Source organism: Idiotropiscis lumnitzeri, chromosome 18 (assembly GCF_059441095.1).
Source record: "Idiotropiscis lumnitzeri isolate Australia: NSW breed Sydney's pygmy pipehorse chromosome 18, RoL_Ilum_1.0, whole genome shotgun sequence".
NCBI lineage: Eukaryota > Metazoa > Chordata > Actinopteri > Syngnathiformes > Syngnathidae > Idiotropiscis > Idiotropiscis lumnitzeri.
Genome location: NC_142408.1, coordinates 7,618,661 through 7,637,284, shown reverse-complemented (window position 1 = coordinate 7,637,284; position 18,624 = coordinate 7,618,661). Strand labels below are relative to the sequence as shown.

General features: G+C 44.9%; 2 protein-coding genes across 9 annotated transcripts in view; one reads left to right on the top strand and one right to left on the bottom strand.

Moving 5' to 3' along the window:
- Positions 1 to 11,541, top strand: part of cdk5rap2 (CDK5 regulatory subunit associated protein 2) — a 37,730-nt gene extending 26,189 nt beyond the window's left edge. For 2 of the 8 annotated variants that reach the window (XM_088280518.1, XM_088280519.1), the window contains 11 exons: positions 17 to 142; positions 233 to 349; positions 417 to 606; positions 1,227 to 1,345; positions 1,613 to 1,825; positions 2,161 to 2,432; positions 2,782 to 2,928; positions 3,011 to 3,146; positions 3,410 to 3,456; positions 3,568 to 3,616; positions 4,057 to 4,729. In XM_088280518.1, the coding sequence (XP_088136644.1) occupies positions 17 to 142; positions 233 to 349; positions 417 to 606; positions 1,227 to 1,345; positions 1,613 to 1,825; positions 2,161 to 2,432; positions 2,782 to 2,928; positions 3,011 to 3,146; positions 3,410 to 3,456; positions 3,568 to 3,616; positions 4,057 to 4,115 (1,475 nt within the window). In that variant the 3' untranslated portion in view covers positions 4,116 to 4,729. Of the gene's footprint in view, positions 1 to 16; positions 143 to 232; positions 350 to 416; positions 607 to 1,226; positions 1,346 to 1,612; positions 1,826 to 2,160; positions 2,433 to 2,781; positions 2,929 to 3,010; positions 3,147 to 3,409; positions 3,457 to 3,567; positions 3,617 to 4,056; positions 4,730 to 5,514; positions 5,712 to 5,788; positions 5,852 to 9,484 lie in introns of those variants that run through there. The other 6 variants (XM_088280517.1, XM_088280515.1, XR_015839670.1 and 3 more) reach the window with 5 other exon arrangements.
- Positions 4,329 to 18,404, bottom strand: nup188 (nucleoporin 188). The gene is made up of 43 exons (XM_088280520.1): positions 18,305 to 18,404; positions 17,442 to 17,496; positions 16,780 to 16,853; positions 16,609 to 16,693; positions 16,448 to 16,528; positions 16,320 to 16,364; positions 16,154 to 16,246; positions 15,945 to 16,064; positions 15,649 to 15,860; positions 15,370 to 15,484; positions 15,091 to 15,291; positions 14,932 to 15,012; positions 14,477 to 14,569; positions 14,284 to 14,403; positions 13,642 to 13,768; positions 13,395 to 13,553; positions 13,198 to 13,324; positions 12,630 to 12,717; positions 12,480 to 12,556; positions 12,291 to 12,405; positions 12,100 to 12,220; positions 11,939 to 12,005; positions 11,165 to 11,290; positions 10,837 to 11,077; positions 10,058 to 10,264; positions 9,644 to 9,813; positions 9,499 to 9,568; positions 9,354 to 9,421; positions 8,874 to 9,072; positions 8,686 to 8,763; positions 8,526 to 8,611; positions 8,283 to 8,419; positions 7,817 to 7,995; positions 7,544 to 7,744; positions 7,259 to 7,351; positions 7,043 to 7,195; positions 6,838 to 6,975; positions 5,813 to 5,887; positions 5,470 to 5,706; positions 5,136 to 5,267; positions 4,998 to 5,071; positions 4,781 to 4,910; positions 4,329 to 4,695 (listed from the first exon to the last, which is right to left on the bottom strand). Exons 1-43 carry the CDS (start codon positions 18,328 to 18,330, stop codon positions 4,501 to 4,503), a joined length of 5,271 nt encoding a protein of 1,756 aa, XP_088136646.1. The 5' UTR covers positions 18,331 to 18,404; the 3' UTR covers positions 4,329 to 4,500.
- Positions 18,405 to 18,624: the final 220 nt, after the last annotated feature.

Genomic DNA, 18,624 nt, shown 5'->3' with positions numbered 1-18,624 from the left:
GTTCTCATCTACTTAGACGTGCTGGCTGAGCATCTCGAGGAGATCCGAGCTTTGAGGCGGCGCCTGGAGGAGAGCATCTCCACCAACGACCGTCTGAGGGAGCAGCTCGAGCGGAGGCTCGTCGAGGTGGAGAAAGACAAAGGTGACCACTCGGTCTTTGCGTCTTATACGATGCATTTATTGAGCTGACACACTCAGTTGGCTGTGGTTTTGTTGGCGCACTTTCTTGCAGCGGCCACCAACATCTTCATCCATGGCAACGAGGATCAAGCTCAGCTGGTCAATGAGGTTCGCATCCTGTGGGGTCAGAACCAAGCCCTGAAGGAGCAGCTCAACCTGGAGTCCAAAGGTACACACAAAGCGCTCCATTTTGTCATACAAAGGCGCTTCACGCCACGTTGTTGTCCTCCTCTCAGACAAACAGCGGGAGTGCGAGAGGCTGCGGGAGAACGTGGCGAGGCGCACGGCCAAGCTGGAGCAGAGCAGCAAGGAGAGCGCCGTCCTGAGACAGGAGAACGACAGGCTGCAGGAGAAGTTGGAGCTCAGTGGCCGAGAGAACGCCAGCCTGCTCCAGTCACTGCGCGACAGCGATAACCAGCTGCACAGGTGTGAGCGAGCACACTGGAAATGCTTGCTTTGATAACAAGCTTGCTCATTAGGATCCCGACATGTCGCTGCTTTACGGTTGTGTCGGTGGTATAGAGCAGTATCAGCTGGCGATCAGGAACCCCAACTAGCAAGGGGGCCTATGTGAAAGCTGCTCCATTGTCTTGGCATCGATCAGGACCAATAGCAGCCATCTTTTGGCACCTCCTTGAGCACGCGGCCCTAGGAAATAATTGCCTGACCTGTTGCCGCACCTCTTCTCAAGTAAAAAAACATGCCAATGTTGCTCTCTAAACTATATTGTGGAGTAGCAAAGTCTCGTCTGTACAAACACGGCATCCATGCAATGTGAAACCGCACAATGTTGTGGTGTCACCATGACTGCACGCAGCTTAAGCGGTCATCCCATTTGCAGACTGATGCTGAAATCTGAAACCCAAAGTCCAGTTTAGCATTTCACTCCTCACTTTCCCTTGCTCATTGTTCTCTCGTCATTGTGCCCAAAATCCAACATACAAGTCTGCTTGTTTGTTTTTAGCAAAAGATATTTCATTTTCCCTCCTTGTCTTCTGAGCCCGTTGACGTGTTTTTTTTTGTTTTTTTTTTTCGTTTTACTTTAGTCTGCAGTGCGAAGTGAAGCTCCAGCGACAGCACGTGACCGACACAGAGCGCCTCCTGCATTCGCTGCGCGTGGAGCTGCAAGTTCGCGAGAAGATGGAGACGGTGGCACACATTTCAAGTTAGTTTCTTATCTGCACTCCATCACAATATCAATTAAGATTTTGTCTTTGGCTCTGCGGGCTAGATATAAGAGCAGAAACGGAGTCTTGGAAGGGACTACTTGTATGAGTGCAAGTTTTGAAGATTTTCGATGTCGACCGATATAATGATATCGGGCTGACAGCAGTATCGGAGGGGAACACCCCTACAAAATATATTTGAATAAGTCCCTCTTTATTGCACCCCCCAGTCTTAGAATGTAACACCGCTTCTGTCTTTTCTGAAGGTGTCAGCGCAACGCCTGAACCCGGCTGTGACCTCCCGGCTGCTGGTGCGGTAGACCTGTCCGAACTGCTGTCGGAGATCCGCCACCTGCGTGAGGAGCTGGAAAGGAGCATCCACATCAACACAACCCTGCGACAGAGGCTGGAGGAGCAGCTCTGGCGAGGAGCCGGCCACTCCGAAACGATCAACATTAACTACCTGCTCTCCTCTGCAGGTAAGCGCTCGCCCATGTCATGTCAGCATGTCGGTTTTCCTGCTTCAAATTCAGACAGAAGGGATTCATTATTATCCTCCTCATCATCAAACACTTTAACGTGTTTGTTATTGTTTGGCAATGTTTTCTTTTTCTTAAAGTCCACTAGCTTGATGCTAACATATAATGCGGAACTGTATTCATGAGTTGATTGAAATTAGAATTCATGTTATGGTGGTTTGAAACCCTCAAACAACTGCAATTTTTTTTTACATACGGAGCAGAAACACATTCTAACAGAAAAAAAGTGAATAAGTGTGAGTAAGTCAATTGATGGTTCCACCTCTTGCTTGTAGATGAAGGAAGCGCGTTGCCCAGCCGTGAAGGCGACAACATAAACACTGAAGTGCGCTGCGAGGTGGACGGCGGCGGCGGGAGCAGTAGCTCTGGCGAGAGCGTGACGGGCGCTCCGTCCCGCCTGGTGCCCGGCCACCGCCTGTGGGCCAATCGCAATGGGCGCCACATCATGGCGCTGGTGGAGGACTACAGCGCCCTCCGCAGGCTAATCTCGGAAGGACGCAAGCTGGCACGCGGCATGGACACCGAGCTGCGTTGCTGTCTCAATAAGGTAGTGTCACATAGTTATTATATAATATATTATTATATAATGTTTATTTATTTATTTCCGCTATAAGATGACAATATTGCCATTTGTTTTCCTGGAAATAATAACACTTATTAAACCTTGAATTTATTTTTCATCATAAAAAGTCATGACATGATTACAACTTTTATTCCGAAAAAAAAATGTTTTTCATAAAATACTTTTTTCTTGAAAATTGTCACACTTTTTTCCTAAGAATATAAAAATATCAGAAATTTTTATAATGTTTGACAAACAAAATGTGACAAACAAAACTTTCCTGAAAAAAAAATATTTTTGTTGTAAAAATCCAAATGCATTGGTTTGTGTTGAGGTGCTGGACGAGGAGAGCGTGAAGCAGCTATCGGGCGACATGAGCACAATGCAGCATGTTCAGGACGAGGCCGCCCGCTTGCTCAAGTTGGTGTGGCGCGTCTCTCTGCCGGGAGGTGGCGCTGCGGCAGCTGCCAACAATCAGCAGGTACGCTGTCGCGCACTCGCACCATACCACTTCATCTTTTCTCATGTCATTAACCGTCTGTCATGCGATCCCGCCCCGGCAGGAGGACCTAAAGAAGGAGATCTTGCGTCTGAAGAGCAGATTGTCTCAACAGGACAGAATGCTGAGTGGAGCCGTCAAACGCCTGCGCACCACCAACCAGCTCAAGGAGGGCATGGAGAGGGTTATCATCGACCAGTGTAAGCTTTCTTACACCACTCTTGAAAAATTAAAAAAGTATTATTTTTATAAGAAAACTTATTTTCTCGTGAAACAATCTGTGATTGATGAGAATTAAGTTTTCATGTTATTCAAGAAAAAAAAAACACTACTCTTATAATATTCCTTTGTGGAAAAAAAATTATAGCTAAATAAAAAAAAATCTGACACATGTAATGTGCATAACACACAGAGTGTAGGAACATGTATTTTGTGTGTGATAAAGATTTTTTTGTCCCTGCAGTGTCTCTCACCCACGGCGTGTTAAAGAAAGCCCGTGGAAATTTAGAGGTGAGTTCCACAAAAACACACAAATCAGACACACCCCAATGTGACGACTTCATTCATTCAATCGCTTGTTTTTTTTTTTTTTTGTTTTATCCCATCCGCCCGTAACATTAGAGAAATCACTGTTACCTCTTTGGCCCACAAGGCCCTACTGGAGGACAAGGTAAAATGTTTATGTGACGCATGGAGGTTTTTTTTTGTTTGTTTTTTTTTGCATGGATCATGACATGCATCGTTATTGGCAACAACATGCGTCAATAATCGGCTGCTGCAGTCATGCTCATTCTCTTAGCTTGCTTGAGGCTAAAATGAGCCAATTGCCAACAGCTGTAGTCAAAACAAGAAAAAAAAACTGAGATTTATTTAGCTTGTTTTCTGTGCTACAGAGCGCCCCCTACTGGTGAAAGTTGTATTAGCCGCATGGTTCAAAATACGGTAATCCAAAGATATGCCAAATGTACTAGCGTTAGGGTTTATGGGTAGGGTTTCGAACGAGGCTGCTGACATTTAAAAGCATGCTTTATTGAGCTTTGAAGCGTGGTGTTGCACTGCATGTTTTTCTTCCTTGTTTACACGTAATCGTTTATATTTTCTGTCTTTCAGGAGGTGCCTGTAAATGGCCAGTAGGGGGCGTCGAAGTGTACTCCTCTGACGAGCATTGACTCCCTGTCAAGCTGTCACATTTACCTAAGCCTTTTGGTTTTCGTCTCCATTGCACAAAAGTTGGCCTTGAAACGGTACTGCTGTTGTTTTCTTTTACATTTGTACATTTTATCTTCTTTGTATGACGCATGTGTCAGAAGACGGACCATGTATATTTGTATGATTAACTTTATCTGGTTAGGTTGAATGCGGTAAAAATAATACAATTGAAATGTGTCCAGAACCATCTTTATTAGCATTTTAGTACAAAAACATTTTTTTTTTCAAAGAGCATCCTAAATGGCACTTGAAGGTTGTCCAATGGAGTGACCTATAAAACTAGGCCTCAGGAAAAAAGTTGCTGTTTTTTTAGCAGCTTTTAAATTTGGGACGGCGGCACTCTGTTCATCTCTGTACCAGCCGCACAAAGGCCTGCACCAGCTGGATGATTGGCTCCTGGACCTCATGGGTGCCCTTCGACCCTGGCGTGGGCGGCTTTGCCTGTGGCGGACATGGTAATACCGCCACACCGCTGCCGCCTGCTGGGGATGATGGCGAGCCGCGCCGAAAGTGACGCGACAGGCTGGACAGAAGAGTGCTCTGTCAACAAAAAAAACAAGCAGAAAATGTTTAAAAATAACTTTTCAACTTTATAAACTAAAAATTCAGTTGAAAATAGCCTTACCAGTTCAGAGCTAAGTTCCTGCTTGAGCCGCTGCTTGTCTCGTGGCGACACGGCCGCATCTTTGAGACAGCGCAACGCCTGCGACACCAACACGTAGAAGCAGTTCTCCATGGTGAACATCAACAGGGACCTCAGAAGAACAACAAGAACAGAACACACATGTTAATAGCATCCAGCCAAATAGGCCAACTCGCTGGCGTGGGTGACAAGTTCTCACTTGAGAGCCTGGATCTCCTCGGAGGAGGCAAGAGAGACAATGCTGAGGGAAGCCGCCTCCTTCTTCTTTTCCATCTGACGCAAAGCAAACAAACTTGTCACGTCACGCATACGTTCCCTAGCGTGTTGTTGGCTGTACCTCAGTGAGCATGCTGAGCGCCACGTTGACGGTGGCCAGCAGGGTCCCAAAGGACGGAGAGACGTCGGGATCGAAGGCCGGGGCCGTGAAGCTCAGAGCGAACAGCGTCCGGTATGATGAAAGGTCCATGCACTACGCACACATATTTAAAAAATAAATAGATAAATAAATTTATAAAATCTAAAATAAAACAAAGCATTTGAAAAATAAAAATAAACTAATAATAAAGCTAGATTGGACTTTTTTTATTTAAAATTGTTTTAAAGCAAAAACGAAAAAAATTCTAATTATAAATTTCATACAGATGTGTGCATGTTTAGTATTGGAGCCGTACCTGGTCCAGTATTATTTGGCAGCAATCGGGCGTGAAATGTTGCAGGCTGGCGAGCGTCTTGCTGAGGATTTTGAGCAGAGCACACTGCACAGCCAACATCGCCTTCTGCTCCACTTCGTCGCGCTCGCATCGACCTGATGCCCCAGATGCCGACGCCGGCGCCTCCTTGGAAGGCGTCTGTGGGGGGCGCTGCGTCCTGGGGAGGGGCCCGGAGGGCAATGACTCGCCGTTTTTAGCCTAAAGTAGGAAAATTTGCACTTGGTTTGATTGTAGGATGAGTTAAATATGCATGGCAAACTTATCGTATAAAATGTGCCAGATGAAGGTGGCGTGTGGTGGTTACCTGGAGGTAGTGGTGCAGCATCTTCTTGCTGTGCAGCAGGTATGTGCACGTCTGACACAGGTAGCACAGATTCACCTGAAAGCACATTCACATGCGTCAGTTACATTTGCTTGGCACGTGTGATCATAAGCGTCAGTGTTTTGTGTGTGTGTTTTTTTAAATTTATTTTTAATATGAAGCTAGTGTTTAATTTCATGTTAACATTTTTTTACAATACACTCCTTATTTAGTTATGATGGTAGTACTTTAAATGGGAAGTCAAGGTTATTTGTTCTTTGGACCCAAACTAGTCCAATAAATATGGTATTCTGATTTATATAAAAAGAACTAAACATATTAATCCATCCCCATTTTGTCATCAGGTTCACAGAGCAAAGGTCACAGTTAACCAAGGTCAACAACAAAAAACTAAAAATCAGAAAAATATTTGTGAAAAATGAAAAAACATAAAACGGCAACTAACGTAAAAATGTCTAACATTAACAAAATTAGAACTAAGTATAATTACAGTGAAAATGTCCTTTGTTTCCATCTTTGTTAATTTTAGATGTAACTAATTTGATATTGCGATTTATACGTACAAAAAAGGAAGGTCAGTCATTTGAGAATTGCGGTGTGACTATTTTTTTTTCTTAAATCTTGCACTGGACAAATATTTTAAATTTAGAAAAACTAAAACTCACAAACCTGCTTTAATTAAAACTAACTGAATTTAAAAAAAAAAAAGCAAAAATCAGAACAGAATACAAAGTAAGGTGTAACTATAATGAAAAAATCCAAAACTATCATACCCTTCGACTCACTTGCAGACACGCAGAAAGCGTTTGGTCTTGGGACTTTTGCAACATAACCCGACATCAATTTCAGTGGACAGCAGAGGGTGATACATCACATAATGGTGGCTTCATTCTCATTCCAGGAACGCAATATTGATTTGTACACTAATGTTTAGACTAGTCTGGGCACATTTTTGCCTCATGTTCCCCTTTACTGGGTCTGCTGGACCGGAATCCTCCGAGACTTGCCTGCACGTCTTGGAGCAGCTTGGGCAGGTGGAACTGCCACTCGTCAGAGAAGCTGGAGAGCTGTAGCAAGAAGCCGACGGTGTGGTCGGCCTCATCCAGACACGCTAGACTCTGCACGGTGCGCACGGCGTTCAGACACTGAGTGAGAGGAGGTGGCAAGTTAGCACAGGCGTCGCATTGAAAAGGTTATCGGGAGCCGCCGTACCTGCAGGATGCGCTCCTGGTGCACGCCCACAAAGTCGAGCGCCTCGTTGATAAAGTTGTAGCGCAACGTCTTGAGCAGACTCTCCATCAAGGACATGCACAGGCGGTAGACTCCGGGCCAGCACGCGCAGTCTTGAGATTTGCGGCTGAAACTCTGCTCAGGAGAGGATGCCATTTCACATGACAGGCCAAGAGAGAGAAAACAGAAACGACTTACCTGTGACGCTCCGTTGTTGGAGACTTCATAGACACTGAGGAGAGGAAGACATATTGTTTGGATGACTCCTGCTCCAGCCACCGCTGCTGCCCCCTGGAGGGGGCGAGGAACAAATGCTTGTCAGAGATTTCAGAAAATCACATTTGGACAGATGTAAATATATGTAACTAAAGCAGGGGTGAGCAAAATTAAAAATAAAAAAAAATAATAATTAGACAAGGGCCAGTAGTATACAGAGCATGAAACATTAGGAGCTTGTTATATTTGGTGCCGGCGGGTGCGGACCTGTGGCGTGCGCGCCAGCGTGAGCAGCAGGTGCAAGGCGGCCTCTGTGAAGTAGAGGTTCTGTTTGGACCGCAGACTGAGCTCCATGGCGCTGAGCACAGACGGCAGCACCGGGACCTTCCTCATCACGGCCACCCAGTGCTCGCCGTCCTCATCGGTGCGGCACAGCTCCTTGGCCAGGTGCAGCGCCAGCACGCACACCTGAGGTACCAGAAGAGAGCACGGGTGGAAAAACAGGCCCACTGGATGTCTGGCTGGATGAAGTGGACTCACCCCGTCCTTCTGGTCTTTGTGGGCTCCGCGGGGGAAGTCAGTCTCCATGCTGTCGTCGTCCTCCGGAGGTTCAGCTGAGTGTTGTGTGTGACGAGTGCTGTCCCTCAGCAACAACGCTTCATCTTTCACCGTCTCGCACACACAAAACAGCAGCTGGGGCAGCTGTGAGACCTCGCCGCCTGGGCCACATTTTGACATCATATATATTGCTTTCACAGGAATTTTTTATATTTGCCGTTTTATAGCTTGTGGCATGAGCATTTGCACGATATATTGTTTTGAGTTATTTGATTCAAATGCAGTGTATTTTACACTGGTGACACATTTGGCACCCTCTCAAAATGAAATAGAAATGCGGGCTGGGATATAGTGTGCTTGCGCATGAACATTTTTCCCCAACATGTCTCCAAGGGTAAAGAATTTTGTGGAAAAAAAAAAAAACACAAGAAAGTTGAGTCTTTCCCACCTTGGATCTGCAGCACAGCGATGAGTGCTGACAGGATTTTGGCTTTGGTCCTGTCCATCATCTGCTGGTCAGCTTGCAGGACGCACTCCAGCATGAGTGAGAGCGGTGACAAGATGTCGGGAGCGGTTGCCACCACGCTGGAGAGGAGGAATGATGAGAAATGAGCCGATTCCAAAGCTACCTACAATGAAAAACCTCCTATCCATCCTGGTCTCAAATGACAAACCACAATTTCTTTTGTACCTTCTCCACTGCTTGAGGAGGATGATGAGCAGCGTGGCCGTCATGGAGCCGAGGCGGAGACATGCCACAGATGTGGGTCTGGTTAGCTGAGGGACAAAGAAGGCAAAGTTAAGACTAAGCAGTCAGAGCGACGAGGAAGGGCGCAACGCTTGAGGCTCACAGCGGCTTTGGTGGCATCCAGCACGTCCATAAAAAGCTTCATCTTAGTCTGGTCGTCAGTCAGCTGCATCACGTCAGACTATGAAAAGAAAGGACAACTGGGATCGGTAACATGGAGATGGAGACAAGCACTGAGCACATTCCTAGTTTGTTCCCAACTACTTCCCAGAATTAATTCAGCGTACGCACATGGCTGGTGGCGAGGATGAGCAGCATCCGCCAGGCCAGGATCAGCATGTGCGTCTGCTCGGGGAAGTAGCACACGCCCTCATCCTCCATGTCCGCCACGTGGCACGCCAGCGACTTGACGTACTGAGACCAGTATTCGTAACGCCGCGCGTTGGCAAACCTCTGGAGGCCGTCCTTCAGAGACTGCTCCAGCGAGCCGCTGGCGCACACATTCAGACAGGCTAAATTGCAACTGGGGATTCTCAGCCACATTCATTATTCACACTTCAGTAAGAACGTTAAAATGAGACTTAAAGCATTGCTTTTTCAACCAGGATTATGACAAAAATCACATTACATTATAGGACAGGGCATTATGTTTCAAACTGTATATTTGCTGGTTAGGGAGAGAGACACCTTCAAAAAATAATAAATCAGGTCTTTTAGAATGTAATATAAAGTAGATGGGCTGTAACGTGTTTTTGTTTTCCTTAAACATACCTGTGAATGTAAAAGATCTCCAGGCCAACAATTTTCATGACAAAGGCGCACGTTTCCAGAATGCAAGGCTGCAGGGAATAAATCCACTTCTTTAGGTTGCATATTGCATTTACTGATTGATTGTTTTGAAGTCAACAGGTCATACCTCAGTGGTATCTGAAGGTGGCGCCAGCGTTCCAAAAAGGGGAGTGGTTACATTCTCCCAAAACCTGTCTCTGCAATCAAAAAAAAAAAAGTCAAGTGACAATTTATCAACCTCATGAATTGTATGAGGTGCACCGTGTTTTTACTTGGTGCGCAGGACAGAGATGGCGCTGTCCCGGCGGTCCTGCCACAGCGCCAGCAGGAAGGCCAGGGCGGCGCGGTGGAGCAGCGGGGGGCACCAGTACTTGCCCTGCTGCTTTGAGTCGATCAGGTCCAGCACCACATGCAGGCAACTCCACTCGCCGAGCAGGAACTCCTGCGGGGACACAAAGGTGGACAAAGCGCCAACCAGATCAACGTTCGGCCTTACAAGTGACACGTAATGAACTTGTTTTTGCCTCGAGAGAGAAAATATCCCAAGCGAGTACAGTTCTGTTTGAAGGGTTACAATTACCTAAAATCCAAGTAAATAAAAAAAAAATAATTAAGTCACCCATAAAAGGTCAGTGCTTGACCAAAACATCTTGAGTGAGCAAGGTGCCAGCATCACTACAACGAACCTTGGAGCCCTCGTTGCCGTCTTTCACCTCCAGGTTGAGGAAAAGCTCGATGAGTCCGGGCTGCGTTTCCACGGCAACCGTCAGGAATTCCAGGATCATCACCTTGATCCTCATGTCCTCCGTCTTGCTCTGCAAGCGCGTGAGGAAAGCGTCGCGGATGGCGGCAGCGTCGCTGCCCAAGCAGGCATAGACGGACATGGGGGCCACCTGGCGGGGTGCGAGGCATTCACGCATGAGTTAATTAGATCACGTTTAACTTTACTGTCATGACACACGAAAAGTGGATGAGAATAGGAAGTATTTCAGCAGTCTAGTTTTTGTTGACAATTATGAAACTTCAAACCTCTGCAATCCTGCTTTTTGTGCCAACGCAAGGTGACAGTTGTAGCTTCATTTTATACTGGATATTTTGTGAGATGATAAATCCAGTTAGTTTGGGGAAAAAAACATAATTTGCTTAATTTAACCACAGGATCATTAAACTGAACAAGATTTTTGTGTTATCCATTACTCTTGGTGTCTCAATATGTTTGTTTCAAAGGCCTTGAAAAGGAAAAGTGATGTAAATCCTATAAAAAATTCTGAGGAACTAACGAAATATATACATATTTTTCTTTTACATCACGTATTTCAAAATTTTCAGGGGTTGTCTGAATGTAAACCACGCAATGAAAGGGGATGTATTTTCAAGTCCAGGATGGAGTGCACTGAGGTAGTCCAAAAATATGAATAATAATAATAATACTAATAAAAATACAAACAAAAGGATGACATTTTACCGTGGCGAGGCGCTTGAGGAGCTGGATGGCAAGCCTGGGCAGAGCCGGGTCGTGCTTGTGGTAGATGTACTTGGCGAGCACCACCACCAGGTTGTTGCCGTGGCCGCCGTGCTGCGTCAGGGCCTGCTCCAGAGGTGACGCCATGTCAGAGGGCGGCTTGAGGCGGATGGCGTTGTTAGTGACAGAGAAGGCCAGCTTGACCGTTTGGATCAGCACCTGGCCCGGACCCTCGCAGCCGCAGCTGCGCGAAGGAGACATAAGACTCCATGAGTTGTTGATTATTGTTTGACGTGACAGAAGCAGCGAAGAGGAGTGGTAGAAGTCGAACCTGCTGGGCTGAGCAGCCAGAACCACGTCAATCTTATCCACACCCACTCCCATGATGTTGACCACGGCCTGCCCGGCCTCTGTGTTGGCCAGGCTGTAGATGCATAGCGACTGCAGGGTGGGCATGCTGCAAATAAACATTTTTGAATTATCATCCTCATCTTCATCATCTATTATGGATGGGCAATTAATCAATTGCAGCAGCCAATCATATTGCAGAATAACGTATCCTGCCAAGAACTCAAATGGAGCAACGGTACGACTTTGCTCTATCATGTTGACACCGCAGACAAACTGTTTTTTTGGCAATGCTTGAGTAGTATGAATGTAGACATGGTACATCAAATTATGGAGGTGCAACTAAAAAAGATTTTAATTGTTTCCCCAAGTAAAAGCAGACATTTGCAAATTATTACTTATTTTGACTTAACATAAAGACGAGCAGTTTGCTTTCATGGAGGATTATTTTCCATTGCACTAACTATTCTCTTATTTATCTAATTTATATATTTTATTATTGTTGTATTGCACTGGAGAGGGGAGCTCTCTAATCTCATTGCACAATGGGTTTGAATGGTATTTTTCCACTAGATTTGTGTTTTGTTGTATATTCATTTCCATTTTATAATGCACTTTATTTCATGGAACCTGATATCAAAATAAAAATGTCCTATATGTGGATATAGCACTTAAAGGACAAGTCTTGGTTAATTAAAAAAAAAAAAAAAACAAGCCTAAAAATGCCTCCCAACAACCTCATGACGTGATGTCATACCTGCCCTGGTCCTCCCCTTCCGGACTCATGTTGAGAATGGCGTGGATGAGCTCCAAAATGAGGCAGCCTGTAGCAGCACAGATTGGAAACGCTTAGAGCTGACATTGCACAGATAAAAGGGGGAAAAAAATTCACCATGCGCTGAAACACGGGCAGCTCACCGATCCTCTCTCGGACGCCGTAGGCGTTGTAGCGCCACTTGTGGTAGGTGGGCAGCATCTCCTTCAACACCAGCAGCACGCAGGGGATGAGTCCTTTGTTCTGAGTGCTGCCCAGTTGACCCTGAAGGCAACACGACTCATTCACGGTGGGACTCATTTGTTTGCATCTTGCAACAACAAGCTTGACTCACCTTGACCAGAGTGGTGACCAATTTGAGGAAGGCCATGGTCACGGCGTACTCCCCTCTGGGCTGCTCAATCTGGACCAGCAGGTTGCCATAGTTACCCGCTTTCATGCCCTCCGCACTGTAGGGAACAACAAAAATTTCAAGAGCAGTCCTGCCTGGTGCTTGGGCCCTGAATATGAGACGAGACGTCACCTGACACACTGGGCCATGCTGCTCACAGGGTTGGAGGAGAATGGGAGGAAACCGGTGCGCTGCAGGCTGGACCACACCTGAAAAGACAAAGAACAAGTGAAGAGCGCGCCGGGACACGCTGAACTCAGTGCCGGAGCGAAGCATCCGCACCTTGCCGGGCATCCTGGCGGCCAGCACGGACAGGCAGTTGACACACGAGGCGATCACGTCCACCGGAGGATTAATGACCGACGTTAACCTGACAGATGAGAAAACACATTATGTTTATTTCTTCCAAGGGTGTTTATGACAAAAGATTAAAAAAAAAAAAAAAGAAGAATAGAATAAATCTACAACGAGTCGCCAAGGGCATTTATTATGGGAGAGGTCTTTATATGTACGTATTTATTTTTTGGTACAATAGTAGCTTTTAAAAACCCATTTTAGTAAAGTTTAAAAAAAAAAACAAAGGCTTATTGCAACGTTCCCTCAAGAAAATTAAGGCCTCTGTGTAACATTATGACTCTGCTAGTTGTAAAATTACAACTTTATTGCATCATTTCTTAAGTAACTGTGACTTTTTTGTTTTAATTCATGCCAATGCCTTAAGGGATTAATGTTAAACATTAGCAGTATTTTGCAGTTTATGTCAAGTGAAATAGGGTTTTAAGATAAAAAAAAATATATTTAAATAAATAAAATAAAATCAATAGAATGCAACTGCGCGTGCGAGTTTTACCTCTGCAGCAGCATGTAGATGCGTGAGGTAAGGGGCAGCAGACAGTCCGACACGGTCCAGTCGGTGCTGATGATCTTGTGCACCAGGTCCAAGATGGGCTTGACGCGGGCGCAGTGCGCCATTACGTCTACAGATCATTGGTGGAACCCGTGAACGAGGGTATAAAAATGATGCAACACTGAAGAGAGGCAGTGTACCTGCAGTGGAGACAACATGGAGCAGCATCTCCACCTCGCACGTGAACAACGTCCAGGAGCTGTACGAGTAGTCCCAGCGCACCACATAACCCTGCTCGCCGCCGATCATCACCTGGCCCAGGATGCCTTGTGGCATCCACAGGTTAGTCTGGCCTGTGCCTGGATGTGAAGACCAAATCATGTTATAGTGTTGCACTTTCCGGGGGGGGAAAAAAATATGCTTCAGAGAGAATTCAAATGAACGAACCGAGCGGGTAGAGAAGTTTGGGAGTCTGTCTCCTCCACAGAGTCTCGTCCTCTTTAGCGATGATGTCATTTGGTTTATGTTTGTACGCTAGCGTGTAGAAGGACATCTTATCCAAAAAGTTGTACACCTGCCACACGGGAAGTGACAACACAGCATATTGGTGCAAGCTTGTTGCAGAAGTATTCACCTTTACCATTTTGCTTTGTCCAGAAATATTCCAGAATGGATGAAATTATTCCATCCTTAATTGAATACTTCATTTCTCATATTGACAAAGTAAAACATTTCAGTATTTTTGCCGATGTATTAAAAACAAAATGGAAATGTTGCATGTGCAATAGTAAATACCTTGTACTTTTTCTGCATTTTTTTTTTTTTTACATATGAGCTGTATTCAAAGAAGAGTTAAATTTTTAAAAAGTCCTAAAAATTATATGGTCTGTAAACTGCAAACTGAATCTTTGATTTTTTTATGCCAAATTATCACATTATTTTTAAAATGTATGAAACTCTTTATTCTATTCTAAAAATACAAATATCAGGTGCATAGTATTCACTTTATTTCTATATTCAATTTTATTTTTTTGTGAAACTCTACAATTATCACCATTCAATGACAAAATTCTGGAGTGCGCATTTTACCTTCTTAACAGTGAACTTGTTAGACAGCAGCGCAGTGAGGAGCTGCAAAAGCGGTGCGATCTTGTGAGGGAACATCCCGACAGCGCTGTCCAGTATCATTCCCAAACCCATGTTGGGCTTCTGTGACAGGAGTACAAACAAGAATTAGGCAATTATTCCCGCGAGACAGGTCTGCGGCGGTGGCGGCACTCACCATTTCCCAGAAAACTTCGGCCAGGCTGGGCGCAGAGAGGACCTCGCAAGCCGCATCAATCAGATGGGGGCTCTGCGAGCCAGCACTGTCAGTCTGCAAGGGGTCCAAAAATATAGGCAAGTACCATATTTCAGGACTACAAGCGCTACTTTTTTTCTCCGTGACTTTTAATGTGATGCAATTTATTCATAGATTTTTACAGAAGCCACTAGATTTTATCCATTTGTGTCAATGAAATAACCCAACACGTCACAGTGGACCAGTGATTGTGTCCAAATCCGTCCTGAAATGAATAAACATCAGGTATTTCCAGTTGAAACATCATCATTTGGGAGGGGGAGAAGATAGATTACTCCCCAATCGCTCAGCCTATCTCTGAGAGTATGCTAATTTATGGCATGAAAAATGTGAGAAGCAATATGGGCGGTAATGCTGTGTCCCGCTAGCTGGCATACCTGAAGGCTTTCTTCTTCAAAAGATGTGATGACAAACGACAAGAGGCCGTAGACGCACATTTTGGCAGTGCTTGCCGTGCACTGTGACGGAGATTAAAAAAATAATAATGATTTTATCCAAATAGCACTCAGATGACTCCCAAGTTCATATTGCTTTACATTGTTCCCGGAAACTCCCAGGCCTTTCAGCATGGCGGCAAGGTACTTGAAGACCTCCAGCTGCAAGGCGGTGCTGCCAATCCTCCGGACCACAGGGTTGGATTCGTCTGGTCTGAGCGTATGCCGCAGCAGGACCCAGGCCAGCAGCACCGGCCCGTGGTGTGGAATATCCCCGAAGGTCAACAAAAGCTGGTCCATCTCCTGAGAGGGAGGGCAATGAGACAGAAACAGACATTTAATGAAATCCAATAAACGAGATGTACAAGTACTTAGTCAAACCTTGACAATGTCGGGAACACTGGAGAACTGGTGTTGCTCCGTGCAATCCTCCAGTGCACACTTGTGAAGAAAGTCTACATCCATGCCCTCCACCAGGATAAGAGCGCCTAAGTAGCTGCATTGCACCAGGGAAGAAATCAGGACATCAACATGAGCTCACTTTGTACACAGGTAATAACACAGTTAACCATCACATTGTCAGTAGTGTGGCATTTTCTCTTAAATATTTTATTTCTCTATCAAATCAAATTTGAAATAAACAAATCTAAGTGTTCTGACCCGATGCGATCGACCAGTGCGTCCATGCTCTTGTCCACCAGGTGCCTGTTGGTCTGCCGTATACCGAACCCCTGCACCTTGAACATTTTGGTGAAGGCCAGTAAGTCGGTCGGGCTCATCTCGAAGTAGGCGTAGTACAGGAAGATGATCTCCAGCAGCAGCGACTGCTCGCGCAGGCACTGCAGGAACCAGCGGGACACCTGCCGCTCCGTCTGAGGGTCAGTGAAAAAAGGTTTAGCGCGGCGTCTTTTCAACACCGCGTCCCGATCCCCGTTAACCGTGCGGCGGAGCGTCACCATGAGGTTGCCATGGGTTTCCCACGTGGGCGCCTCGGCTTTGAAGAGGCTTTGGAACTGAGCCTGGTAGCCGTTCACCAGGTCCTTCTCCAGCTTGTTGACGCAATTGGAATACTCAGCCTTGCCAAGGAGGACAAAAGCAATGTTACAAAACCAAACAAGGACTAGAGCGCCGCATGCTTTGGGGTGGTGATCGTTGGGTTTCTAACCCTGTACGGGTGTCGCTCATCTTGGAAGTATGTGAGCAACAGGAGCACGCAACGGAGAAGACACATGCGCTCTTCATAGTAATAGTCTGCTACCTGTGGATGCACACACACCCTTGATATGAAGTTTGTTTTGTTTTAATCAAAGGAATAGCAGATATTTACCAACCTTGAGCAGCAATGCTTGACTTTGCCGCTCATCCTTTAGCACAATCTGCGCACACACACAAATAATGTAAGCATTACTTGAATCTCCGTGCTTTTCCATTTAAGAACGACCTACAGCAAGGACCTTACCTTTAAAGAATCCCGGGTTCCTCTGTAGTCCTCCTGTAGGTAGCACTGCAGCAGCTGCACACTCTGAAGCTCATCCAAGCCCTGTGATCACAACTTGTCGTCATAATTCCCCAAAAACTGACAAACAAAAAGCGCATCAAGTGCTTTTTAACAAATCTTACCAGGAGCTTACTGAGCCTAAGACCAAAGTCCTTGAGTGGCTGCGCAACATCTTTCTTTTCCTTCACTTTATTGGCCGAGGAGGAGCTAGTTGGGTACAATGGCAAAGTTATTTCCTTTCCTTCCCTGTCTGAGATCATTAAAAAAAAAAAAAAAAATTTGACCAAGCATACCTGGGTGGCTTGTAGTAACTTAGGCCTTGATGCAGTCGCTCCCAGTGTGTTTCCAGCTCCAATTCTATCTGGGTCTTTGGAAAACATCAGGTTTTTACATCTTTTTGTGATGCATATCCATTATGTCAAGAATCCAACTGGGTTTACACTTCATGGCTCAAATGACACAATTCTCTCTTCTTTTTTTGCTCTTAAGTGCCACAATTGGGATATATGTCATGGAAGTGTATAAAGGAAAAATGGATAAACAATCTGATAAATTCAGATCGTAATTAGGTCCCATCCAAATGTTGATTAAAAACTGATAAACATAAGAGGAATATATGCCTGTGAGTGTTGCGATATGCTCAGTATGCATGAAAGCAAACAGAGTTCAGCTCCATTTGCTGAACGACAATTTGAGGGTTTAAAATTAGCATAAAATCTAAGTTAAGTTCACTTAGCCCATTAAAAGTGTTTCACATTAGACATGCAAACTTTCAGCTCGCGAAATTACACAGCATGGTTGAACATTTTAGTGTTTAAATATACAGTACGTTTGATTCATGCAGTACATTTTATGTGTACACAACAGTCATATCAGCTATATCAATATACAGCCAAATTCAATTGGAAATTGCCACCTAGGCTAGGGCTTATGAAAAACAAAATAAAAATCATACTGGCTCTCTCAGCGCAGAACGCCCCAGCAGAATGGTCCATAACTCTCGACAACTCCTACGGGAAGAACAGGGACAATGTGACCATAAAACCACCCCATTCCATTACACATTGGGTTAAGGGGGAAAAAACACAAAACAAATTAACTTATCTTTGACTTTCGCACAAACGGGGGTTCGTAAAATACACGCAATCTTAAGAAATAGTCTAATGCATCTATGCTTCAATAGTAAGGAGTTCAACAGCCTGAATAATGCGACAGCAATATGTGACGTAATTAAGAGTGCGCCCAGGTAATGCTCCAATATTTTGTTTTATTTAACGGATGCGTGAAACTTTAAAGTCCACAATATAAAATTTTTATAACGTTACCATAAAATATTAAATGAGTGAATGATTTTGAACAGCCCTTCGGTTTCCTGAGAAATTATTCCGACGGGCTTTAACGTCCAATTTATCTGACACGTGGAACAAAAAAACCCAATAAAATCTCCGAGGGGGGGTATTTTAGCGAGCGCTTTTGAACGAGAATTAAGTCCCTCAATCTCGAATTTTCCACTCGGTGCTGACACAATGTAGTGGAAGTACCGACACTCAGAACTGCTTGTTTGACTCCACGCCGCCAAGCCATTTCAAACGTTTCAACTGTTAGCACTGTTGCTAAGCTATGTTAGCGTGACGCTAAGAGCGGTAAAAAGCTGGCAAAGCCGCGACTGAACGGGGAAATAAGCCAAGAAAAAGCGGCCTGGTGAACTAAGAACTGATGCAAAAATTTCACTTTGTTATTTTTATTTTTTATACAATTTTCAAAAACCATATTAACCAAACGAGGAAAGTTAGCTTAAGTTTGCGTCTCATTGCATACCTGAAACTCATCGCTGATTCCGCCATCTTCGACGCTACGCTATGATTGGCTGGTGCGCTTTGTCGTCACGTAGACGCTAGACTTCTTCGCCATAATTTCGTACTACTTGACCGCCATCTTGTGGACGCATTGCAATAACGTCACACCGGGACTTATATTGTAATATTACCCGGTAGACATAGATTATCTCTAAAAATATATATCATCATTTAGAGCTTGAAGTTCGGGGCTGTCAAACAATGTCGTCCTCGGGGAGTTGTACTGCCGCTATCTTGTGTATGATAGAATAAAATTATTTTCATCATAATTTTCTTACTAGA